The sequence below is a fragment of the Phragmites australis genome, chromosome 1, assembly GCF_958298935.1.
Source record: "Phragmites australis chromosome 1, lpPhrAust1.1, whole genome shotgun sequence".
In the NCBI taxonomy this organism is placed as follows: domain Eukaryota; kingdom Viridiplantae; phylum Streptophyta; class Magnoliopsida; order Poales; family Poaceae; genus Phragmites; species Phragmites australis.
Genome location: NC_084921.1, coordinates 32,774,274 through 32,794,697, shown reverse-complemented (window position 1 = coordinate 32,794,697; position 20,424 = coordinate 32,774,274). Strand labels below are relative to the sequence as shown.

Below are 20,424 nucleotides of genomic sequence, written 5' to 3'. Positions count from 1 at the left end.
GAAGTTCAAGCACCGAATGCAGCACCGTAAACTCCTTATCACAGCCATTCGATTCCTCATACAAAGTTTCCTTCAATACCTTCTGTAACGCCTCAAAATTATCTAAACCTCTTATGTCCCTTAAAATATACGGTTCTGCATGTCGCAACATTTCCTCTAGATTGAAATCAGTATTATCATCCATCATAACATCAGTGTCAGCTTCGACTCCCTCATCATCAACATCTACTTGATCAGCAGTAATGTCATCATTTAGTTTGCTTATATGTTGTTCGTCGTAATTGGACTAATATGTGTAATCCTCGACAAAACTTCTTAAGATCAAGTGTGATTTGATTATACTTGATTTATCCTATAATTTTTAGTTCTTGTAGTCAGAACATAGGCATTATATTTCTTTTATCTTCTTAGTCAAAGTGTCCTTCTCGGTGGCTTTAATAAAAGTAGAGATATTTTCTTTGTCTTCTTAGTCAAAGCCGTCCTTCTTGGTGGCTTCAATAAAAGCAGATAGTCTTTTGATGTATATTTCTTCATATTTTGGTGCATCGTACATCCATACTTTATCCATCTTTAACTTCAACCACAAAATTAGATACATTAATTAATTAATAAGAGAATCATAATTAAAAAAGATTTTTGAAACAAAAAAAATTAGACATGTCATGATTATAATATGCCTATGCAATTGAATCTACGTTGGCGCAAATTTATGGCTCAAAACAATGTAGATTCATTACTCTCTTTCCCTCTATATCTAGATTAAAAAAAATCCCTATTCATGATAAAACACCATAGAGGCTAAAAAAAATCAAATTTAAGTTATATTTTTGAAATATAATATTACAATCATGTGAATCTACACAATTGAATTAATATTACCATAAATTTTAGCTCATTCGAAAATCTAAATGGCTAGAAACATGAGCATCTTTAGAATATATTCAAACTCTAAATAAGCTATAAATCTAAATCTAATTTAAAAAAGATGCTAGCTAGAGATGAGATAATCTTACTTTAGATGTCTACTACAAGGAATTCAAAAACAAAAACTTCCCTTTTGTTTTCAAATTTCACGATCACCTTTTGAACTGCACTGTTCGAACAACATGGAGCTCGATCCCTATGAACAGACACTATTTATAGAGATATTACCATATGCAGTTCATATAACGAACCACATATGTAAACTAATTTTCAGAGACAGTTTCTTATGTGAACCACCTATGGTAATATTTATTATCATAGACGGTTCACATAAGGAACTATATGTGAAAAATCTCTATTTTTATAGACGGTTCCTTATATGAATCGTCTGTGAAAAAGGCTCCATTTGTACAAGCGGTTTATATAAAAAACTGTCTATGTAAATAAATATTTTCTGAGACGTTTCTTTAAGTGTTCCGCCTTTAATAATGGAGCTATTTTTATAAGCGATTCACATAAGAAATCGTCTGTAAAAATTAATTTTCACATACGACCAAAAATGTCCAGACCCAACATACTACTCAGATATTTTATTATATGAGCTATATGTAGAAATAAAATTTAGGTACTTAAAAAATAGTTTTTATAGTAGCGTGTTTACTATGTAGTCTAAATTCCTAAGTGAAAAAGTCGCAACGGTCGCCGAAGAAAAGCATCACGTCCTGGTGAATCAACTACGTAAGCGATGGGATCACGCTGCGACTTTCGCCGCGATGCATGTGCTAAACTAATACAGAGCTTGATAGCCCCTCGGAAGAGAAACGGAAGGAAGGCCAGATATAGATGAGGAAATCTGCAGAGGCACATTGCTATGTCTGTTCTTCAAATCCTATAAACGTGCATAGTATAAAAGATATTATTTTCAAATTGATAAAATTATATATATATATATATATATATATATATATATATATATATATATATATATATATATATATATAAGAACGGAGAGAGTAAAAGGTATTTTTTTAAACATAGGATAACAAACATGGCCCGACTTGTGGCAGGTAGAGCTAGCTTGGACGTCCACCACCGATAATGGCTCGGTGGCTAGCTATCAAGCTGCACACTCCATCAAATCATAAATACATGCTGATTTGAATAAAATATGGTTCTACTATATAATTTTTATCACTATTTTTTATTAAAATATATTTATAAAATTCATTACATTTGTGATATTATAAAATTTATTTTTTAAGGTACACATATATGATTTTAAGATTTTCAAATTAAATATTTTAAAATATATTGTTATTCAAAGTTTTCAAAATTTAATTGAATTTTTTAAAACAACATGTATTTAGATTAGATGGTGTATAATATGGTATTACAGCACTCGGTCTTTTCGACGGCAACGTCGCCGGGAGCAGAGCAGATCCGTGGCGCAAAGACGAGAATCTGTGCTAGCGTAGCATGGGACCGCTTGGAACCCGAACCTCCTAATGCTAGGGACAGCATGAGGACACGGCACTGTGCTAGCGTGATAGACCAACCGCGCGACCCGGCGAATGGACTCCGTGGCTGTGGCCGTGGACCACAGTCGCCGTCGGATCACAGGTGCGAGCACGATAGGCATGGCAAATCTTAGCGATCGGACGTGCATGATTTCTTTTCTGCGGGCAAAGGAGTCGGGCGTGGGAAGGTCCAAATCTCGGCGACCGACCGGCCATACCCGTAAGAAGATTCCGATCGGCGCGATAGGACTCCATTCCCGTTCGTCGTTGACGCGGGCACCGTCCCGTAAGCATCGTGCAACGCGTGCGTAGGTCTCTCGTGTGGGACGACGATCTTTTGATGTCGTGTGTTATTGCTGGTGTATGGGTCAGATCTATACGTTAGTGATGAAGTCATCGTGACGTCGACGTCAGGGATCCATATTCTCTCACGTGGAGGAGCGACGATAAAATGGGTAGGATTGGTTTGGGAGAGGAACACTGCAGCAGAAAAAGTGATGCCTCCCATCACCCATGGCAAAGGCGTGCGCGTGATGAATGAAGGCGAGCCCTCCTCTCTCCGTAGCGCATTGTTAACCAACAGAAGAGTGGGTGAGATATGCCGTTGTGCTAATCCACACCGCACATAGCTGCTCACTCTATACAGTGGCGGGCCAATTTTGAACTTTGTTGGTACATACTCAATTATATATACAGCTATTTTTTCGATACATATAAATATTAAACAATGACAAGATCTAAAATAAAATTGTTCATAGACAACATCTAAGGTGATATAAAGGAACCATAAAAAATTAAAATTACAATACAATTTTATGATTCTTCATCTTTTGAAACGTACTGTAACAATAATGACATCATCATCAACTTAGAAAAAGAAATCTCTTAATAAATATGACCAATCAATCATTCATGTATTGGCACCTTATTTTATTTCTCAGCTACATCAGACATTTAGAGTTTAGACCAATCACCAATGCTACATCAGAGTTGACAGAGTATCAGACATTCAGATTTAAGACTCTGAAACTAACAAAGTAACAAAGATTCAAATAACTAAAAAGATGATGCACAAGACACACTTCACAGAAGACAATTCAACACCTTTTCTTCAAAAACTATCCACATAACTTTTGGTTTAAGACCCCCAAACAGTGTCATCAATATTTTTGGTCCATAGTTAAATGGGATTGATGTTAGTGCTAGTGCTCTATGTTGGGTAATTTTACGTCATCAGAATAACATTATTTTTAACAAAGTAAATTGACTCTACTATAAAAGTTATCTTCAGTGAAACATGCTGGCTTCGCTTTTAGACTCTATTGCAAAAGATGGAGAAAAGGGACAATATGCAAGTTGTATGCCGTTAGTTGAAGACTACAACAATGAAGATCTTTGCGAAAAATAGATGGAAATGTAGCAATAGAATTTGTTTTTGAAGTTATTATCTATTTATTTATTTGCAACTTTGGATCATTTTTAGACCTTCTTTGGTAGCATGTTCATTTAACACGTCTAATACGTACCAGCCATGTACATGGGCTTTTAGTAAAGAAGAAAGAAATAAGTAAGAACGCTTCTCATTCAATTCAACGATGCACTAAACATTTGCAAAGTGTCCATCTCCCATTGGTGTATTCAGTCCTGTTCTATGCAACTGGGCCTGACAAGCCGGGCCCATCTATGAACCCTGTGATTTATGTCGAGTGAACCTCGACGTTTTGCTCCATTTCACAGAGCCCTCTATGGCTCTCCGGGCTAGCAACATGCAGATTCTCCTCTACGAAAGTAGAAAACACGATAAGACAATGCCCATAGTAAATTGCAAGAGCGGCATGACGACATGAAAACGGCAGCGAAATCAAGATACGACTTGAGCAATCACAGAGCCTGTTGTGGTTCTCTCTCAGTTACAATCATTGGGGGCTTTTCTTGACTTGGACACGAGGAGCCGTCTCTTTCTTCCTTCCGGTGACAAAAACTTGGCGCCCTCCAGATTCTGGGAGTCCGTATTGAAGCAGATTTTTTTTTTTTTTTTTTGCGCCTGTGTGTATACGCGTACTTGAGTTTGTAATTTTTTATGTAATTTTTTGGATATGCAAATGTTCTGCATATAGGTCTTTTTAGTCATTTTGAATTTATAAGCATATGAACCAACATATGGATGTATACGAACCTCGGTGCATATTTAAATTTTTCCACCTTTCTGCTTGTCTCCTATCCCTTAGTTTTTCCAAGGGCTAAGATGACCTGACAATAATCCTGCCATATTTTCCAGAAAAATGCTGTGTTTTTTGGGCTGCTAGCCACTTTAAAAAAGGGCTTTAGGTTATGGGGTTCACAGGGCAAGTAGACCATAAAGAAGAAAAGAGGAGCCTTCTGCAACTGCAAACCACATGACAATCTTTTTGGTCCAGATAAGATACACATATTTAAACGTTGTCTTTCTGGTTGCAACTCTGAATACATGGGGAACACATGACACTTCAGGGGAAGATATTAAGCTATACACACTTGGCACTTGACAGACACCAAGAATTGTTGACTGACAAAATTTGCATGATGATATTCAATTATCATTACAGTTTCTTGCAAAATAAGCAAAGTTGAAGTAATGTCATACAAAGGTAGCAAAAGGAAAAGGCGGTTACCATGAACAATCTGTGCAATAATTTTTGCTGTCACTTGCACTATAAAAACCCCTGTTACGCAACTCCCAAAACTCTTTAGGAATTAAGAATACAAGCATGAGCAGAACTAGATTGGAGTGCACAAAAAGGAATACTTTATGCAATGCGCCATTTCAACCTCCAGAAAAGGGCAGATCAAAACAATGAAACTGATGTCAGCACAAAGAATAGAGGTGTTAACATATGCCTTCACTGCAAGTGGAGAATGCAACTGCACGACAAAATTTGGAGAGGAAAGATGACGATAACATGCCCAAAGTTCTTGAGCTATATTGTTACTAAATCAGAATATCATAGCTGTATGGTCATCTCATAGTCTGCAAATTACACCAAATTGTAGATTCATGGTTGATATGGCTCTTCTGGCGAGTAACCCCAGATGGCTGTCATATGGAAAAAGAATAAGAGATTTGCATACTTGCAACTATGTTTAAGGTTTATGATATACTTGAGGCATCCATACAAAGTTTTTCATCTTGCATACAGAATGGTGGCATTACTACTTTGTGGATACTAACAACATTGTTCAAACCATTTGGCATGACCAATACCACAGTACAATAGTGTGTATAGCTTCAAGAATAACTCTGAAAACAATTCATAAGGTAACCATCGGTATTAGTTGAGCAGCCACAGCATCTTTCCTTTACCTTCTACGAGTATATCCCAGATGTCTCAAAAGGAAAAAAAGAAGAAGCATATCTCAGGGACAGCGTCCTTAAAAATTCACATGTCAGACTCAGAATTAATTGGCCAAATCACTCCGACACAGACACATTCTGACTATTCTAAGAGCATGAAAAACGAAAAAAGAAAAGAAAAGAAAAAGAAGTTGATCAACCTTGTAGCACAGTTTTCATTCAAGCAAAACTAACCATCTTTATGTGCTTGGGGTAAACAAGATGAAGAAGATAAACCCTAAAAAAATGCACCTAACTGAATGCAAAAACTAACAGATAACATATGATCAACAGCTGTTGCTACCATCATGTCTACTTGCACCCATGGGACCATAGGGGTCTTAATGACAACCAAAGAAACATCTCTCCCTCAAACAACTGAAATTTGTACTTTTGGCACATAAAGAAAGTTCATCTGCTCTCACATACGCAAAAGGTACATGAAAGTAAGCCACTTCCATTTCACCCATTGATCTCTCGTTTTGAGTTGGAATAGCAATCTCTTTTCCCACTCCAGAAATTCCCAACAGAAATCATTCAATTTAATCATCCATCAACTACACTCCAGCAGCAAAAGGATCAGCTTTCCTTGAGTTAACAGCTAACACTCAACGCTCCCTCTTAATAACCAGAGGCCGATCCAGACAAAAGAATTGTTGGTGTCACCACCACTGCATATGATGTGATCTTATCTAATGAACACCAATAAACATGTGTTTTCTATGGAGATTACCAAATTCCATTGGTGTCCTCTGACACCATGGAACCACCCTGGATCCGCCCCTGTTAATAACCACACCCTCAACTATCTATCATCAACCACAAAAACTGATCGTGCGGAAAGGTCACTGATCAACACATACAAATTGCTTCTTCAGGCATAACCTTTGCCCAGGCAATTCAAGCAGCGCTGTACCCTGAAAAAACAGAAACAAATTAGCAAAATCATAGGAATCAACAGCAACGACCAAGAACAGGAAAGCTCCACAGAAGGTGTCCAACCTCGTCCCGTCGCAGGTAGGGCAGAGGCACGGGTTGACGAACACCGGGTCGTACATCGGAGACCATTCAATCGTGGCGCTGCCCTTGCAGAGCCTGCACGCGTAGCTCCCCTTCCCCTCGCAGGCGCCGCACGGCATCGCAAACTTCCTCTGACAAGAGCAACGCAAGGTGGAGGCAAGCTACTAGAGTTAGGGCAGGTCGGCAGCAGAGCCAATGGTATGCGCTTCGGATGGAGGAATCCGCGCACCTGGTTGGCATCGGAAAGGGCGCGGAGGGAGCGGACGGCGACGGAGGAGGCAGCGGAGAGCAGGATGAAGCCTCCGCCGAGGTACGCGGCTACCCGCCCCACCGCTTGCAGCTGCCGCCGGACGCGGTCGCCGGCGCCTCGCCCTCCGCCTCCCAGCTCCATGCGCGGCGACTGCAGTGGTGGTAGGGCCGCGTGTCCTCCCAGCCTTCCGTCCTCGAGCTGGCCTCCCTTAGCTGCTCACAGTTGGGCTTCGTGGTCCATTAGGCCTGTCAATAAATTCAGTCCATGTTGAAAGCCCCCAAATCCTTCGTTATCTGGATTCTCTTTTTTCCGAACCCCGTTCTCATTATCATGTGTTTGAATCTTGATTAAAGAGGAGTAGTCTAAGTAAAATTATATTTATTGAAAAGAAAAGTGTTTAGTTAGTTATATCTGTCTGAACATGTTAAGTTAATTTTTATTTGGTTAATTGAATTTGAAGCCATATAAGTTAAGGCAAGAGTTAAGATTATTGGTTATTCGTATGAAAATAATTTTATGACACTGATAAGTAGGTCCGCTGGATCAAGCTGTGGAGTAAAACTTGAATTAAGATTTACTCGCAATCCATTATGAAGTCATATATTTGCATTTGTCGAGTTATACTAAAACAATAGATACCGTTAACTAAATACACTTCTTCCAAAAATTATACGTATTCATCAAGCTACAACAAATAGATTCAAACAACTAAACAGATGCAGAGAGTTCGATTACAGGAAAAGGAAATGGAGAAAGAATTAGAGTCCAGATGCTGAATTCAGCATATCTCCTGTCTACTACCTTATTCAAGTACATACACGATATCTCCAAAAGGACTAAAGGAGGTTCGTTACATCATATCTCAAGCTATGATAGACCACATACAGGAAAACAAGACCATCAACGCATCACAGCACCATAACCGATAAAGGGGCTGATCATGATCTTCAATCATTCTGCTTCTTCGTCTTGGTCCGATGTCAGGTCCGGAGCTGGAGTTGAGGTCCGAGTCCGAGCAGCCATCGCCTTGCACGGTGTCTGCCTTCAGCAAAGATTCAACCGCTCGCCAGAATCGCCTGCTAAAAGTCCGCTGCCATACAGATTCCCTGCATTTGGAAGTGGCGTGCCATACCGCTATTCTGAAATCAAGCAGAACCATGCTCGTCGCCAACACACATAGTGGGCGCAGCGAAAGGACCATCTGAAACCACAGTACAATCACCCTTACTTTTAACACGTTTTCTATTCTTCAGATACCTTAAATCAGGTGAGATTTTAGGCAAAGTTCATCTTCGACACGTGTAGCAAAAATAGTTTTATCAGATTATGATTGTGATTTTTATGATTAATGATAATATAGTCATTGAAACTAACATATTTATCAAGAATATATATCAGTAGATTTTATGGATGAAATACATCAAGAAGCCACTGCAGTCGAGATAAAATTTGATTAAATTGGAGAAATCTCAGGAATATTTATCTCACCGGATAATCCGGTGCTTAGCGTGTTGCACTCACTGGAGCATTTCCTACGGAGAAGACTGTAGCTGTTGAAGACGGAAGAACAACCCACCGGATTATCCGGTGATTAGCTTTAGGATTGTTATCGAAGGAACGTGACTCAAAATTTTCAAGATTATCATGCTTTAGGATGAAGCACCGAGACCTAAAAACTTTCAAATGTGAAATCTTTGGTTTTCTCCCAAAACGCAACCTATAAGAAACCAAATTCAAGATCAAGCACAAGAAAATTCGATTGGAGATGTACCACACTGTGCTAATGGGCTCAGCCCAAAACTTCCTAGGAGTCCTATGCTCATCGAGCATCGTCCTAGCCATCTCTATCAAAGTGCGATTTTTCCTCTCAACCACGCCATTCTGCTGAGGAACGCGCGGGGCAGAAAATTGATGCTCAATGCCATGCTCAAGGTAGAAAGTATTAAAGAGATAGTTCTTAAACTTGGTATCATTATCACTACAAATTACTTTCAATACACCAGGGATTTCTTCGAACAATCTCAAAGCCAAGCTTCAAAAGTGTGAAAACACTTCATCCTTACTCACAAGAAAGAAAATCCAAGAGTAGCGAGAGAAATTATCAACAATAACAAGTACATACCACTTCTCACCCACCGAATGAACCCGGAAAGGATCAATGGTGTCCATATGGAGAAGTTCTCCTAGTCGTCCAGTCATCACCAAATTGACTGGTGGGTGAGAGGCGTCAACCATCTTCCTATGCTGACAAGGAGCACAAACTAGGTTCTTCTCAAATTTGAGCTTGGGCAATCCTCGAATCAAGCCTAAGGCACCCAAACGAGTAAGCAAGTCAAAGCTTATATGCCCTAGTCTCCTATGCCACATCCAAAACTCAAAAGAAGGTTAAGCAATCAAACAATAAGAAGAACAAAGGGTCTCAAAAAAATTAGCACCAAAAATTCTTCCAACTCTAAAAATACGGCAAATCAAAGTTCCTAAAGAATCAAGAACTCTAGAAGTATCACGTTTGAAACGCATTTCCAAGTCCTCATCCAGCAACTGAGATACAGAAAGCAAATTATATCCCAAATGCTCCACCAAAGCCACATCTTTGAAAGTAAAACTTTTATTCACCATTACCATACATTTGGCTTTCACCCTTCCTTTCCGATCATCATTGAAAGTGATGTACTCGTGCTGCTTCGTCGAGGTGAGGCTGGAGAACAATGATGTATCTTCGGTCATATGACACGAACAACCGGAATCAATGAGCCACTTGTTCTCCAGGCCTCTGTCTACCACCTACATGTGAGAAGAGTAGTAGGTGAATGTGTCAGTACTGGGGTTAGTCATAACTTCTTGAGAATCCAGTACTGGGTCATCTGCCCTGAAGTAGTAAAAGCAGGTGTATGCAAATCAACACTAGTACGCTAGGGGCGAGAACCACGAAGAGAAAAATGTGGTGTGCCAAAGCGCTGGAACTCAAAGCCTCTTACACGTGGATCAAAATCATATGAGTCAAGGTAAAATCCACGTCGGGTACCATATTTAGGAAGAGATTGAAAAACGCTAGAGACTCGTGGGTATGAGCAAAGAAAAGCCTCATGTACACCAATAGAGAAGCGGTATATGTCCCGGGTACTCCACTCCCACTCATGCCACTCATCCCTCCTATGGCGAAAGCAAAACCAAACTAAGTGACCCTCTCTCTGGCAGTAGGTGCAGTGGTAGTGTCTTTTGAGAACTCGACTGCCGGTCACTCTATGCTCTCTCACAGGGGCTCTCATCTGAGGCTGTGAAGCTCTCTTGGGTTGTGGTGCAAGCTTCTTCTTGGTGGCTGTGGAGTGGATTTTTTCTTGTTGAATTATGGTGTGGTATTGATTTTAGATTTCTCAGCTTCTAAGGTAGTAGATGTGATAAAAACAGTCTTACTCTTCCTATTGTAAGCCACCCTCTCAAAACCCAACTCAAGAGGCAAACCCGTCTATCGGCACACATACTGGTCTTGATCAAGATCAAATTCATTTTGCCCTTACCTTCTTAGTATTTCTCCATTAGAGAAAGGAGATACTCATTCTCGGCTAAAACCTTCTCAACTTGCCATCTAAACCAGCTGAGTTTTTCTTGAAAGATGATGCAGGTGGGACAGTTTGGCTGCACATCCTTCAAACTCCAAGCACTCTCCAATCTAGATTCCAACTCCTGGATGCACACTGTTTTCAGTTCAACATCCTTTGCAAGCAAAGGGCAATTCATGCAGACGTCTAAGGGAGTGGATCTAGACTCCTCCTTAGAGAGCTTCTTCTCAGCAGTCTCAAGTCAACTGGTAACTTGAGCATACAAAGCCTGAAGCTCAGCAAATTCTGTCATAACCACCAAACAACTCTCACACTCCTTTTCATCACGCCTAGACCTTGGAGAGATCAAGGTCGGAGTCGTTGTCGTTGTTGTCTTCCACCATGAAGCAGAGGCTGGTGAGGTCCTTGGCCTTCTTCTTACCCTTCACTTGTGGTTCATCCTTCTTTGAGCTCTCCTCTTTGCTTGAAGAGGTGTCGATGTCGCTCAGAGCTACCACAAATGCCCTAGAAGCAGTCTTGACCGCCTTCTTAGCCATCTTGTTATGGTTCTTCTTGAAGAAGGGTTTCTTATTCTTTTTATTGTGCTTGTCGTAGTCGTGGCCACGGTCACGATCTTCCTTCTTCTTGAGCTTGGGGCACTCCGCCTTAAAGTGGGTGGTGTCACCACACTCAAACCAGGCACGGGAACTGTCCCTCCTCTGGTCTCGGCGGTTGTTGTAGAAACGGATGAATTTCTTCACGATCAATGCAAGATCCTCATCATCAAGCATATCCACCTGCTCCTCTGTGATAGAGACCAAAGAAGACAAAGCAAATTCACCAGGTAAAGTGTTAGCACAAGAACACCACTCCAGATTGGATGCCACCGCTAGGTCCGGAAACCAAAGCCATGTTCTGAGATAAGTGGTTTCTAAGACTAATTCGAGCCGCCTTAGCTATCTCGGTGGACTTGAGCTTACTGAAGAGTTCATCACAAGTTAACATGTCATAATTTGATGACTCTTCAATGCTCGAGATATTTACTTCTCATATGCTACGATCCAGAGCATAAAGAAGCTTGATCACTCTCTCGTGGTCAGAATAGGGTAAAACACCAGTTGATCGAATATTGTTAACAATTCTATCAAAGTGAGCAAACATGGCATCCAAAGACTCCCCAGGGCCTTGCACAAATATTTAATATTCTTAGTTGTATGTGCTTTGGCATTTGGCTTTAATCTGATTAGTGCCTTCATGAAAGGCACTCAGAGTAGTCCAGATCTCCCGAGAAGTACGGATGTGTTGAACACTGTTAAATTCATTCCGACTCAAGCTTGTGAACAAAATATTTTTGGCCTTGTTGTTTACCTCATACTGTTCGATTTGCGCCTGAGTCGTGCGAGCAACAGTGATCTCGTAGTTGTAATCAACTACCTCCCAAATTGCACTTCCTTGGCTTAAGAGATAAGCCTCAATGCATACCTTTTAATACGAAAAATCACGGTCATCAAACAGCGAAATCTTCCCATTTCTCTCCATGTCGCCTACGGATCACAAAGCTGGTTAAGGTCAACAAGTGATCAAACCAGCTCTGATACCAATTGTAGGAACGGGATTAGCAACTAGAGGGGATGAATAGGCGCATCAACAAATTTCTTGCAAAATCGAGGATCTCCTCCTATTTGGATCACCCAACTCACTCAAAACTCAAGCGGTAGCAAAAATAAAGAGAAGTTTTAACAAGAAAAAATTGAGGTAACACGACTACATGGATGGTATATGAACCATAGGTTTCATTTAAGATCAATTCATGTATCTTAGCACTCAAAAGATCATAATTTGCAAAGAAACAAGAAAAGATGAACATTGAGCAACCAAACTGTCCAAGTTGATTATCTGGAGGCAAGGGAATTCCAGACCCCATCACATAAGCGTGTGTATACGAATTTTATACCTCTAGCCATAAGAAGAATGACCTCACAAAGTGCTGAAATTTCAGCCCAAAAATCCAAAACAAAAATCAAAATCAGAAACCAAAAACTTGCAAACTTACAAGGGAACCAATAGAGAGAAACTAGAAGGAGGGGAATTCAAGCATATGCAAAAACATAAACTTCATTACTCAAAGAGGTTAGCCCTATTTTATGCGGATTATAAAGATTTATCTCTCAAATCTCTCACCTATTACATAGGATAAACACTCATCCTTCTCTACTCTAAAACATTCTCTCTAAGCTCTCAAATAGGTGGCACACGGGGGCTCAAGTAGCTGGTTCAAACTCTCTCATAGTCTTACCCCTCTATTTATCGACCAAGAAAACTTGATCCCTAAATTTCCTAGTTTTTTTTCCAAAATATCCCTCTCTTGTAGTACACTCGTACCTACCACCGAGAGTATTTTGATTTATTTTCTCTTTCATTTACCGGACGGCTACGGCGCCTTTACAACTTAGCTTCACCTTGACGCTAGCTTCGCGATGGTGCCACGTACTCCTCCGGTTCTCATACGGTTTTGAGGCCAAACCGCAAAACCGCCTTCACACTTCTCAAAGCGTGACTCACCGCCTTGCTTACACCTTAATGAAACGCTTCGATGTCGACACGTGTACTCCGTCATGCGATCCTGACCGGTAAGTCTCTCTCGCTCTCGATCCCTCGGGCTGTATTGTCACTTGTATCGATATCTCATTCGCTTAACTTTGTCAACACGCTGTCTCCATTCATCTTTCATGATTTGCTTAACCTTCACGTGTTCAGCTAGAATCACCCTTAACTCCATCCGACCTCCTTGATTGTCTGGTACCAAGCACTTTACTTGGCCCCGATCATCCTGCCGTCGACCGCCAAGTTGCAACCATCACTTACATACCATAAGACAAAAGGCATATCTCCAACTCCAATTCAATTAGTCCATAATTAATATACTCAAATAAAATATCAAATCAATTCAAATCACATCAAAACTCATCCAAAACCAAAGATCATCAAGTCAAATAATATCAGTTTTTCCTTTGCTCTCACCTTTTTATCAGCTCTCACCTTATCTGGGATGCAGTGCATGCTTGTCGCTAGTGTACTTTCTGTTGGCTGGAGAAGTGGCATCATGCGCGCGACGCATGCCTGTGGGCCGCGGCGCCGGCCGGGTTAATCGGTTGCTCCTCTTCCTCGTCCTCCAGCGCCGCCTCCTCACGGCTTGCATGCGGCGTTGTTAACGTAGCAACGACAAAAGATAGTGAAGCATGACTTTCCGTAATGGTTATAAATGAGTGGGAATGATTTATCCATTACGAGTGCTCCGACACGCAAATAATAAAAGTGTATCCGGCATACAACTGATGAAAGTGTATCTAACATGTAACGACAAAAGTATATCCGGCATGCAACTGATAAAAGTTATTCAACATGTAACAACAAAAATGCTCCGATGTGCAACCGACGAAAGTGTATCTGACAATAAAGGGTTTGTGACATGAGAAGATGAATCTAGTTCTTCTACATCACACAAGCCCTCCTCCCGGGCCTTCGACCCGCTCCTATTGGCGTCACACCACGGCCGGCTCTCTTCTCCGGCTTCACGCGCACAGTCATCTCTCCAGCAGTACCATCCCGAGGCCTATGTCCTTCTCAGTGAGCCCCTCGATCACACGCATCATGTCCACCACCGTGATGGCGTGATCACCTTCGGCTTATCCCGTGGCTCTCGTTCCCGACCTCGTAGCCGAGCCTGACCGCCGCCTCGGTGATGCACAGGTTCATGGTGTCCCCGGCGCACTCGGTGAGGTGAGGTCCATGCATGTCCTTGCACTCAGGCATCTGGGGCTTGAGCGTGACGAGCTGCAGCACGCGCTGTGGCGAGGCCCCGCCCCGCCGGTGCTCAACTCCCTGTTGGCCACCACAGCCTCTACGTTCTTGCCTGCAGCAAACAGGTAAATCAATACGAGTGAACAAAACATTCTTGAGTCTTAGGGAGAGGCGCGCGTGTGCTCGTACCCTTGGGTTGTTCACTGGCCATCGAGTCCTGCTGACCTTGATCCCCTGCGACTCACCTTCGAAGTTAGAAGAGGATTGTTTTCTGATCTGAGCAAGTGCTTCCTACCGCACCGACCTCCTGTCGTTCTTATACGGTTATAACGCCCACATCCGTATATGCCAATGCGCACAAAGACGGAGGTAATAACCTTCACCTTTAGCTCACTGGAAAGTGGAAACTCACAACCTACCTGGTGTGCACTGCTTGGCGCTATATAGTAGTATTCAGTTGGGTAGTGACACAACAAGCTTTGGACCAACGTCAAGTGAAGTGAGAAGATCGGAGGAAGATTCCTTTCTGTTGAAGAATGACGATACGATGCATCTCCGCTGCCCTGCACGACCGATATGAAGCAAATAAGCTTAGTTTTGAATGTAGCTACAAAAGGAAATACTATTGTCCTAAGCTTTTCGTAGTTGAGGTAAAAATGAACAATGTTATTACACAAACAAAAATGAGTGTTATTTTATAAAAAAGAAATATTTGCTCCATATTTGCTTGTCATTTTGGATATCGATATAATTGTTCAATAGTAACTTTGAACCATTCACTTTTTATATTATGTGTAAACATAAATTATTGTAGAAAACTAAAGGTACAAATTAATAACTTTCAGTAACAAGTCTACTAATACCTTTTCCGTATGATGGATTATTTTAGAGAATATTAATACTCAAAGCTTAGAAAAGTGGCCTACCGCATGAATTCCTATAGCGGTTAAAAATGCACCAGGAATGATTTATCAAGTGTATCCAACATATAAGAAACAAACATGATTTGCTTTTGCAAAACTGTTAATATATATATATATATATATATATATATATATTATATAAATATATATATAGAAAGAGAGAGAGAATGTTTATATTGTGTCTATGCGCAATGTACCTACAGCATGCATACGAGTCGCACGCGTCTGACCAAACCAAGCTTTGACGCGCGCGCCAGTCCCACTGACCCAACGTGCTCCCACCCACCTACCCTATAGGCCCACTGGATGACCAAATGTGTTCCCACCTCATGAGTAGCGATCGCAACTGGTTGCAACTATGGGTTTACAACTATAAGCACATAGTGATTGCAACTATATGTTAGAACTATAGGCATAGAGCGATTACAACTATATATATTGTGAGATTGTCTGTCCAGGCTGACTAATCATAACTAATTGTGACCATGTTGCAATCAGTAATGTTGTAACTATATTGTTCAGCATGTTGTAATTAGAATATCTACCATATTATAACTAGTCCATACTCGACTATCATGTTACAACTAGAGTATTTACTATATTGTAATTAGAGTGTCTATCATGTTGTAACTAGTACTCACTTGACAATAAATTGTCATAACTATAGTGTCTAATATATTGTAACTATATTGTCGTAACTAGAGTGTCTACTATGTTATAACTATAATGTTTAGCATGTTATAACTCGATTGTTTCGAAATCATAACTACAATCCAAATTGTAACTATAGTATAGCACAAAGTGCAACTGGATGTCTACCATATTGTAACTGTATAATGATCCTAAAACTTCATCAAAATATAGCATTTATGGATCTCATTTTGTTAAGCATATTTTTCCAACAATATGCTTCAAATGGATCGAAAATCGGATATGTAGTTCTAGAGATATTGCATTTTAACGATTCGAATAAAAAAAAATCTCCGCATACATGCTATGGTGAATGAGTTGGATGTGTATGTGGCATCAGTGGATTGACTCTTTTGTTTGGTTGACTCACTGAAGGCTCAGCTTGGCTGCATGTGGGAAGAAACTGGTTCGGTCGGACGCAGTGGGAAGCGTAGGTCTATTCTGCGCATAATAACCTATCGTATACATATACGGCTGATACAACTAGTAATTTAGTAGTCATTACAGAATCGCCACTGAAAGTATAAAAGTATATACGTGTAACATCTGGAAAGCCCGTGGTATATATTTTGACTAAATTTCACAATCAAATATGTGCTTGGTGACAAAAAAAAATGACTTGCGACGAAAATTTTGCCACCGAAACATTTTCCCCTTGTAATGTACCCATCAAACCATGTACAAGTAACACACATAATCTCATGTTTATTCAACGCTGCATGGTAAAGAGATTGCTACAGCTGGAAGACAGATCCTGCTCTTGTACATCTCACGAAGTCACGAACAACATGCGGCGTGAAGGGCACGCATCAACTCCCTTGCACGCTCCACGTGTGCAGCAGCAACGACTTCGTCACTAGTACTTCTATTCACTAGCAGCACAATGGCCGCTGGTTTGGCCGCCACTTGTCCTGCTCGCCCGTCCGGTCTCCTCCCGAGCCTTCTACTCTGCCAACCTAGCTCCTTAGATCATGACCAAGAGCTTTTCTTCGGATTAGATTTTCGTCATGAAAGAATTATCGTTTTTTTTAACATTTCATCGATTTCACTTTACGGTTTTCATTACAAAAGGATTTCTAAGATTATTCTCTTTAGAATGGAATTTTCTCTTCTTTCCCTTCACGATTCTCATCGAATAAAAGCTATTAAAGATGAGAGAAAATAAAGAAAATAGAAACGGAGAAGTAAATCAGGAAGAGAACAAAATGAAAGAAATATGGTTGGAGATAGTCTTAGAAGCTCTCGTCCCCCCTCATACATAAATACTTAGAAGCATTTGTAGCATCATTCGAAAGCATGTGTCTAGTATACATAGATATTTAGAAATATTTATGTATTGAATACTGATACTCCTCCGATATATATCGGGTATCAATACTCCATCGATACGTGTTGGATAAGTATCAAATATTTTTATGATTTTTAAATAAATAAAATAATTTTGATACTTTATAAATACCTCTTTGATACTTTCCAAACACCTTCAAACCCTAACATGTTCTACTCATAAAACCCACTCTATGCTCCACTCTCATTCATTATCTCGAAATAGAGGTGCCTTCCTCGCTCGCACCCACTGCCACCCTACCTGTTGCCACCGATGTACATGTATTATTGTATCAATAATTAGCCAATCATTAAATCCCATCTATTATATTATTATTTAAGTATTAATACAAGTCACTATGTTCGCTCTCATGATTATAAAATTATCACGTTAATCGAAAAAAAAATCTAGATCACTCATTGTTATGAATATCTAACGGTATAGATTAAATCAAAGAGTCTATATCAAATACGATTAATAAATAGTTAAATTTGAAAACCAAAAAGTTTATATCAAATACGATTAATAAATAGCTAAATTCGAAATTAAAAACTATAGAAAATTAGCAATTCATTTTCCATACAGTTTAGGAAGCAAAATATCTAAATAAAGATTCCGATAATAATTTTTCAAAAACAAGTCCATGTAGATGCCATGTCAGATGAAAACCAGGGTGGATTGGCCTCAGGAGGGTATTGTGTCCGATTTCAACAATTGATGGGTGAAACCCCTGTCTAGTATTTGAGTTGGAGGGGGGCAAATCAAACTTTTGCTATTGTTGGAGGGTGAAAAATGGACATTAAATATAGGCCTCTACCAAGATTTGTTTTAGGTGTTTCAAAATTGGTTCAACCTGTTTTAAAAATAGTTGCATAGGTCTCGCTAAATTTGCATTAGGTCTTTTTTTTTGCATAGGAGTCTTTCAAAATTGTTGCATTAGCATCTCACATAGAAAGGGTAAACGTACAGTGGGTGTTCCATTTTATATTTCAAATGGAGTAAATTTTGTAGAACAAAAGGTGGATTAATCAAACTATCACAAAATTACATGTCTAAAAGACTTTTATCCTTAACTACATTTTAGCAAGAAATTTATGGCAAAACTACATACTTAAAGGACCTTGTCAGAGAACTACAATTTAGCAAGAAATCTTCAAAACTTAGGATCCTATATTTGCGAAATGTACCGCTTGCGAGGCAATGACTACTGACACAACTTGTCTACTGATGTGGCGTGTCCCTAGTGATCTGTCTGTGTCGTAAAACAAGGAGCAGTACCATTTGTGAGCTTTCCCACGGTAAGTGGAACTTGACCGTTAGAAATGGTTCTATGAAAGAAGGGTCCTTAAATACATAGACCGTAGCTCTATGATAAACTTCTTGCCAACTTTATAATTATCAACAAATTCTTTATATCTATAGTTGTTAATTTGTTAATAGTTTTGTCAATCTTATTATATTTTTTGTGAAATCTAGTCTTTCAACAATTAGTTTGTGCCTCTTTGGTTTGTGTGCATGACCGGCTATGTTTTCAATGCTAGCAAATTGAAAGAAAATGTCTAAATAACTCCTTGGATTTTTGGGGCTAGTCTAGTTATATTCTTGCACTATTAGACCGCCTAAACAGCATCTTGAACAATTTAAAGCCGTTTAAATAACCCTTTGTTTAAAGTGATTTTGGAAGAAGTTTTACCCCGCCTAGGTTGACATGGCTAATAGAATAGTTATGAGTCAGCAAACATGTTTTTTTTTACAAAAATCTCACCCTACTCTCTCCTTTCCAACTCATATTTCCCACCTCTCTCTATGAACCATATCAGATTTGGCTCGTACCATCGTGGACTACCACATCATGTTAGATCCTATGGCAGCTTTGACACCTCAGGCAGCAACGACTCAGGCAAGACATCAGCAACCATAACATGACATAGTTGCTCCACCCAGGCATGACACGACTGCTTTATCTTGTTGGCATGATGAAAGGTCGAGATGTCCTTTAGATGAGGTGAATAGGTGTTTCTATAAAATAAAATTTCGCAGCAAATTAACAGAAATTGAAACTTTGAGGTTCAATATGAAACTTTCAAGTTCCGAAAGTTCCGAGCTCAACTCGAAGTATCCGGGTACAGAACACGAATTCAAAATTAAAGTGCCCCTAAGCAAGTATAATTGATTCTAATAGTTACAACATGTTCCAAGATATCTAAAGACTTTTCTATGATTTTCATGCAGTCACAAGCTCACAATCAAGTAAATTGGGCAAATCGTCCAAAAGTCAACTAGAATAAATATGAACTCAAGTAAGTAAGGAGACAAAGATTTATTTTTCGAAGTTCGGACACCTCCACTTGAGGTTCATACGTCTCCATTGAGGAGCTCCAAAGAGCCGAATCTTTTCAACCATAAGCCTCACCAAGCGACCACCTAGATCGAGCTTAGGCTTACTCAAATGTCATTTTCCCATACGAAAGCGATGATGAACCTTCACAAACATCCTGAGGCACACCACAAGCTTGAGTGCTCGTCGGACGATGCCTAGCCGTCTAGGAGGATGAACCTCCAAGAGCAACAAATGTGATGTCAAATGGCTTGACGATGAACTCGAGTGCTCAAAGATAGGAATGACGCTCACTAGCACTCTTTATCAAAATCTCAACCTAACTCTCAAATCCTTGCAAGAATTGAAACCAAGAGGAGTGGGGAGAGCTTCTAAAAGGGCTTTGAATGTTTTGTCTCAAGCTACTTCAGCAGCCAATACAAGGTCGGGGTGAGGGGATATTTATATTCAACCCTAAAAAACTAGCCATTACAGTACTTTCTGGACTTACCCGGAAGTTTCAGGCTATAGACTTAGCAACTGAGGACCTCTGCTCGGAAACAATTCGGAGGTTCTGGCACCCAAAACTTTTGGGTCAACCCAAAACTTCCGAATTAAATTCAGAGGCCCTAACCGAGCACCCTTGCCCGAACTCAAACCGGAGGTTCTGGCTACCCGAAACCCAGAACTTCCGGGTTGGATTTAAAACACCAAACTGAGCACCCCTGCTTGGAGCTCCATCTGGA

General features: G+C 40.1%; 1 protein-coding gene across 2 annotated transcripts; it reads right to left on the bottom strand.

Moving 5' to 3' along the window:
• Positions 1 to 5,299: 5,299 nt before the first annotated feature.
• On the bottom strand, positions 5,300 to 7,301 carry LOC133915708 (protein disulfide-isomerase LQY1, chloroplastic). 2 transcript variants are annotated; one of them, XM_062358984.1, is made up of 4 exons: positions 7,061 to 7,301; positions 6,814 to 6,962; positions 6,675 to 6,728; positions 5,300 to 5,514 (listed from the first exon to the last, which is right to left on the bottom strand). In XM_062358984.1, the coding sequence occupies exons 1-3, from the start codon at positions 7,220 to 7,222 to the stop codon at positions 6,686 to 6,688; spliced, it is 354 nt and encodes a 117-aa protein (XP_062214968.1). In that variant the 5' UTR covers positions 7,223 to 7,301; the 3' UTR covers positions 5,300 to 5,514; positions 6,675 to 6,685. The 2 variants fall into 2 exon arrangements, with proteins under 2 accessions (XP_062214968.1, XP_062214959.1); XM_062358975.1 differs by lacking the exon at positions 5,300 to 5,514 and having other exon boundaries at positions 6,332 to 6,728; positions 7,061 to 7,300.
• Between the last annotated feature and the right edge of the window lie 13,123 nt (positions 7,302 to 20,424).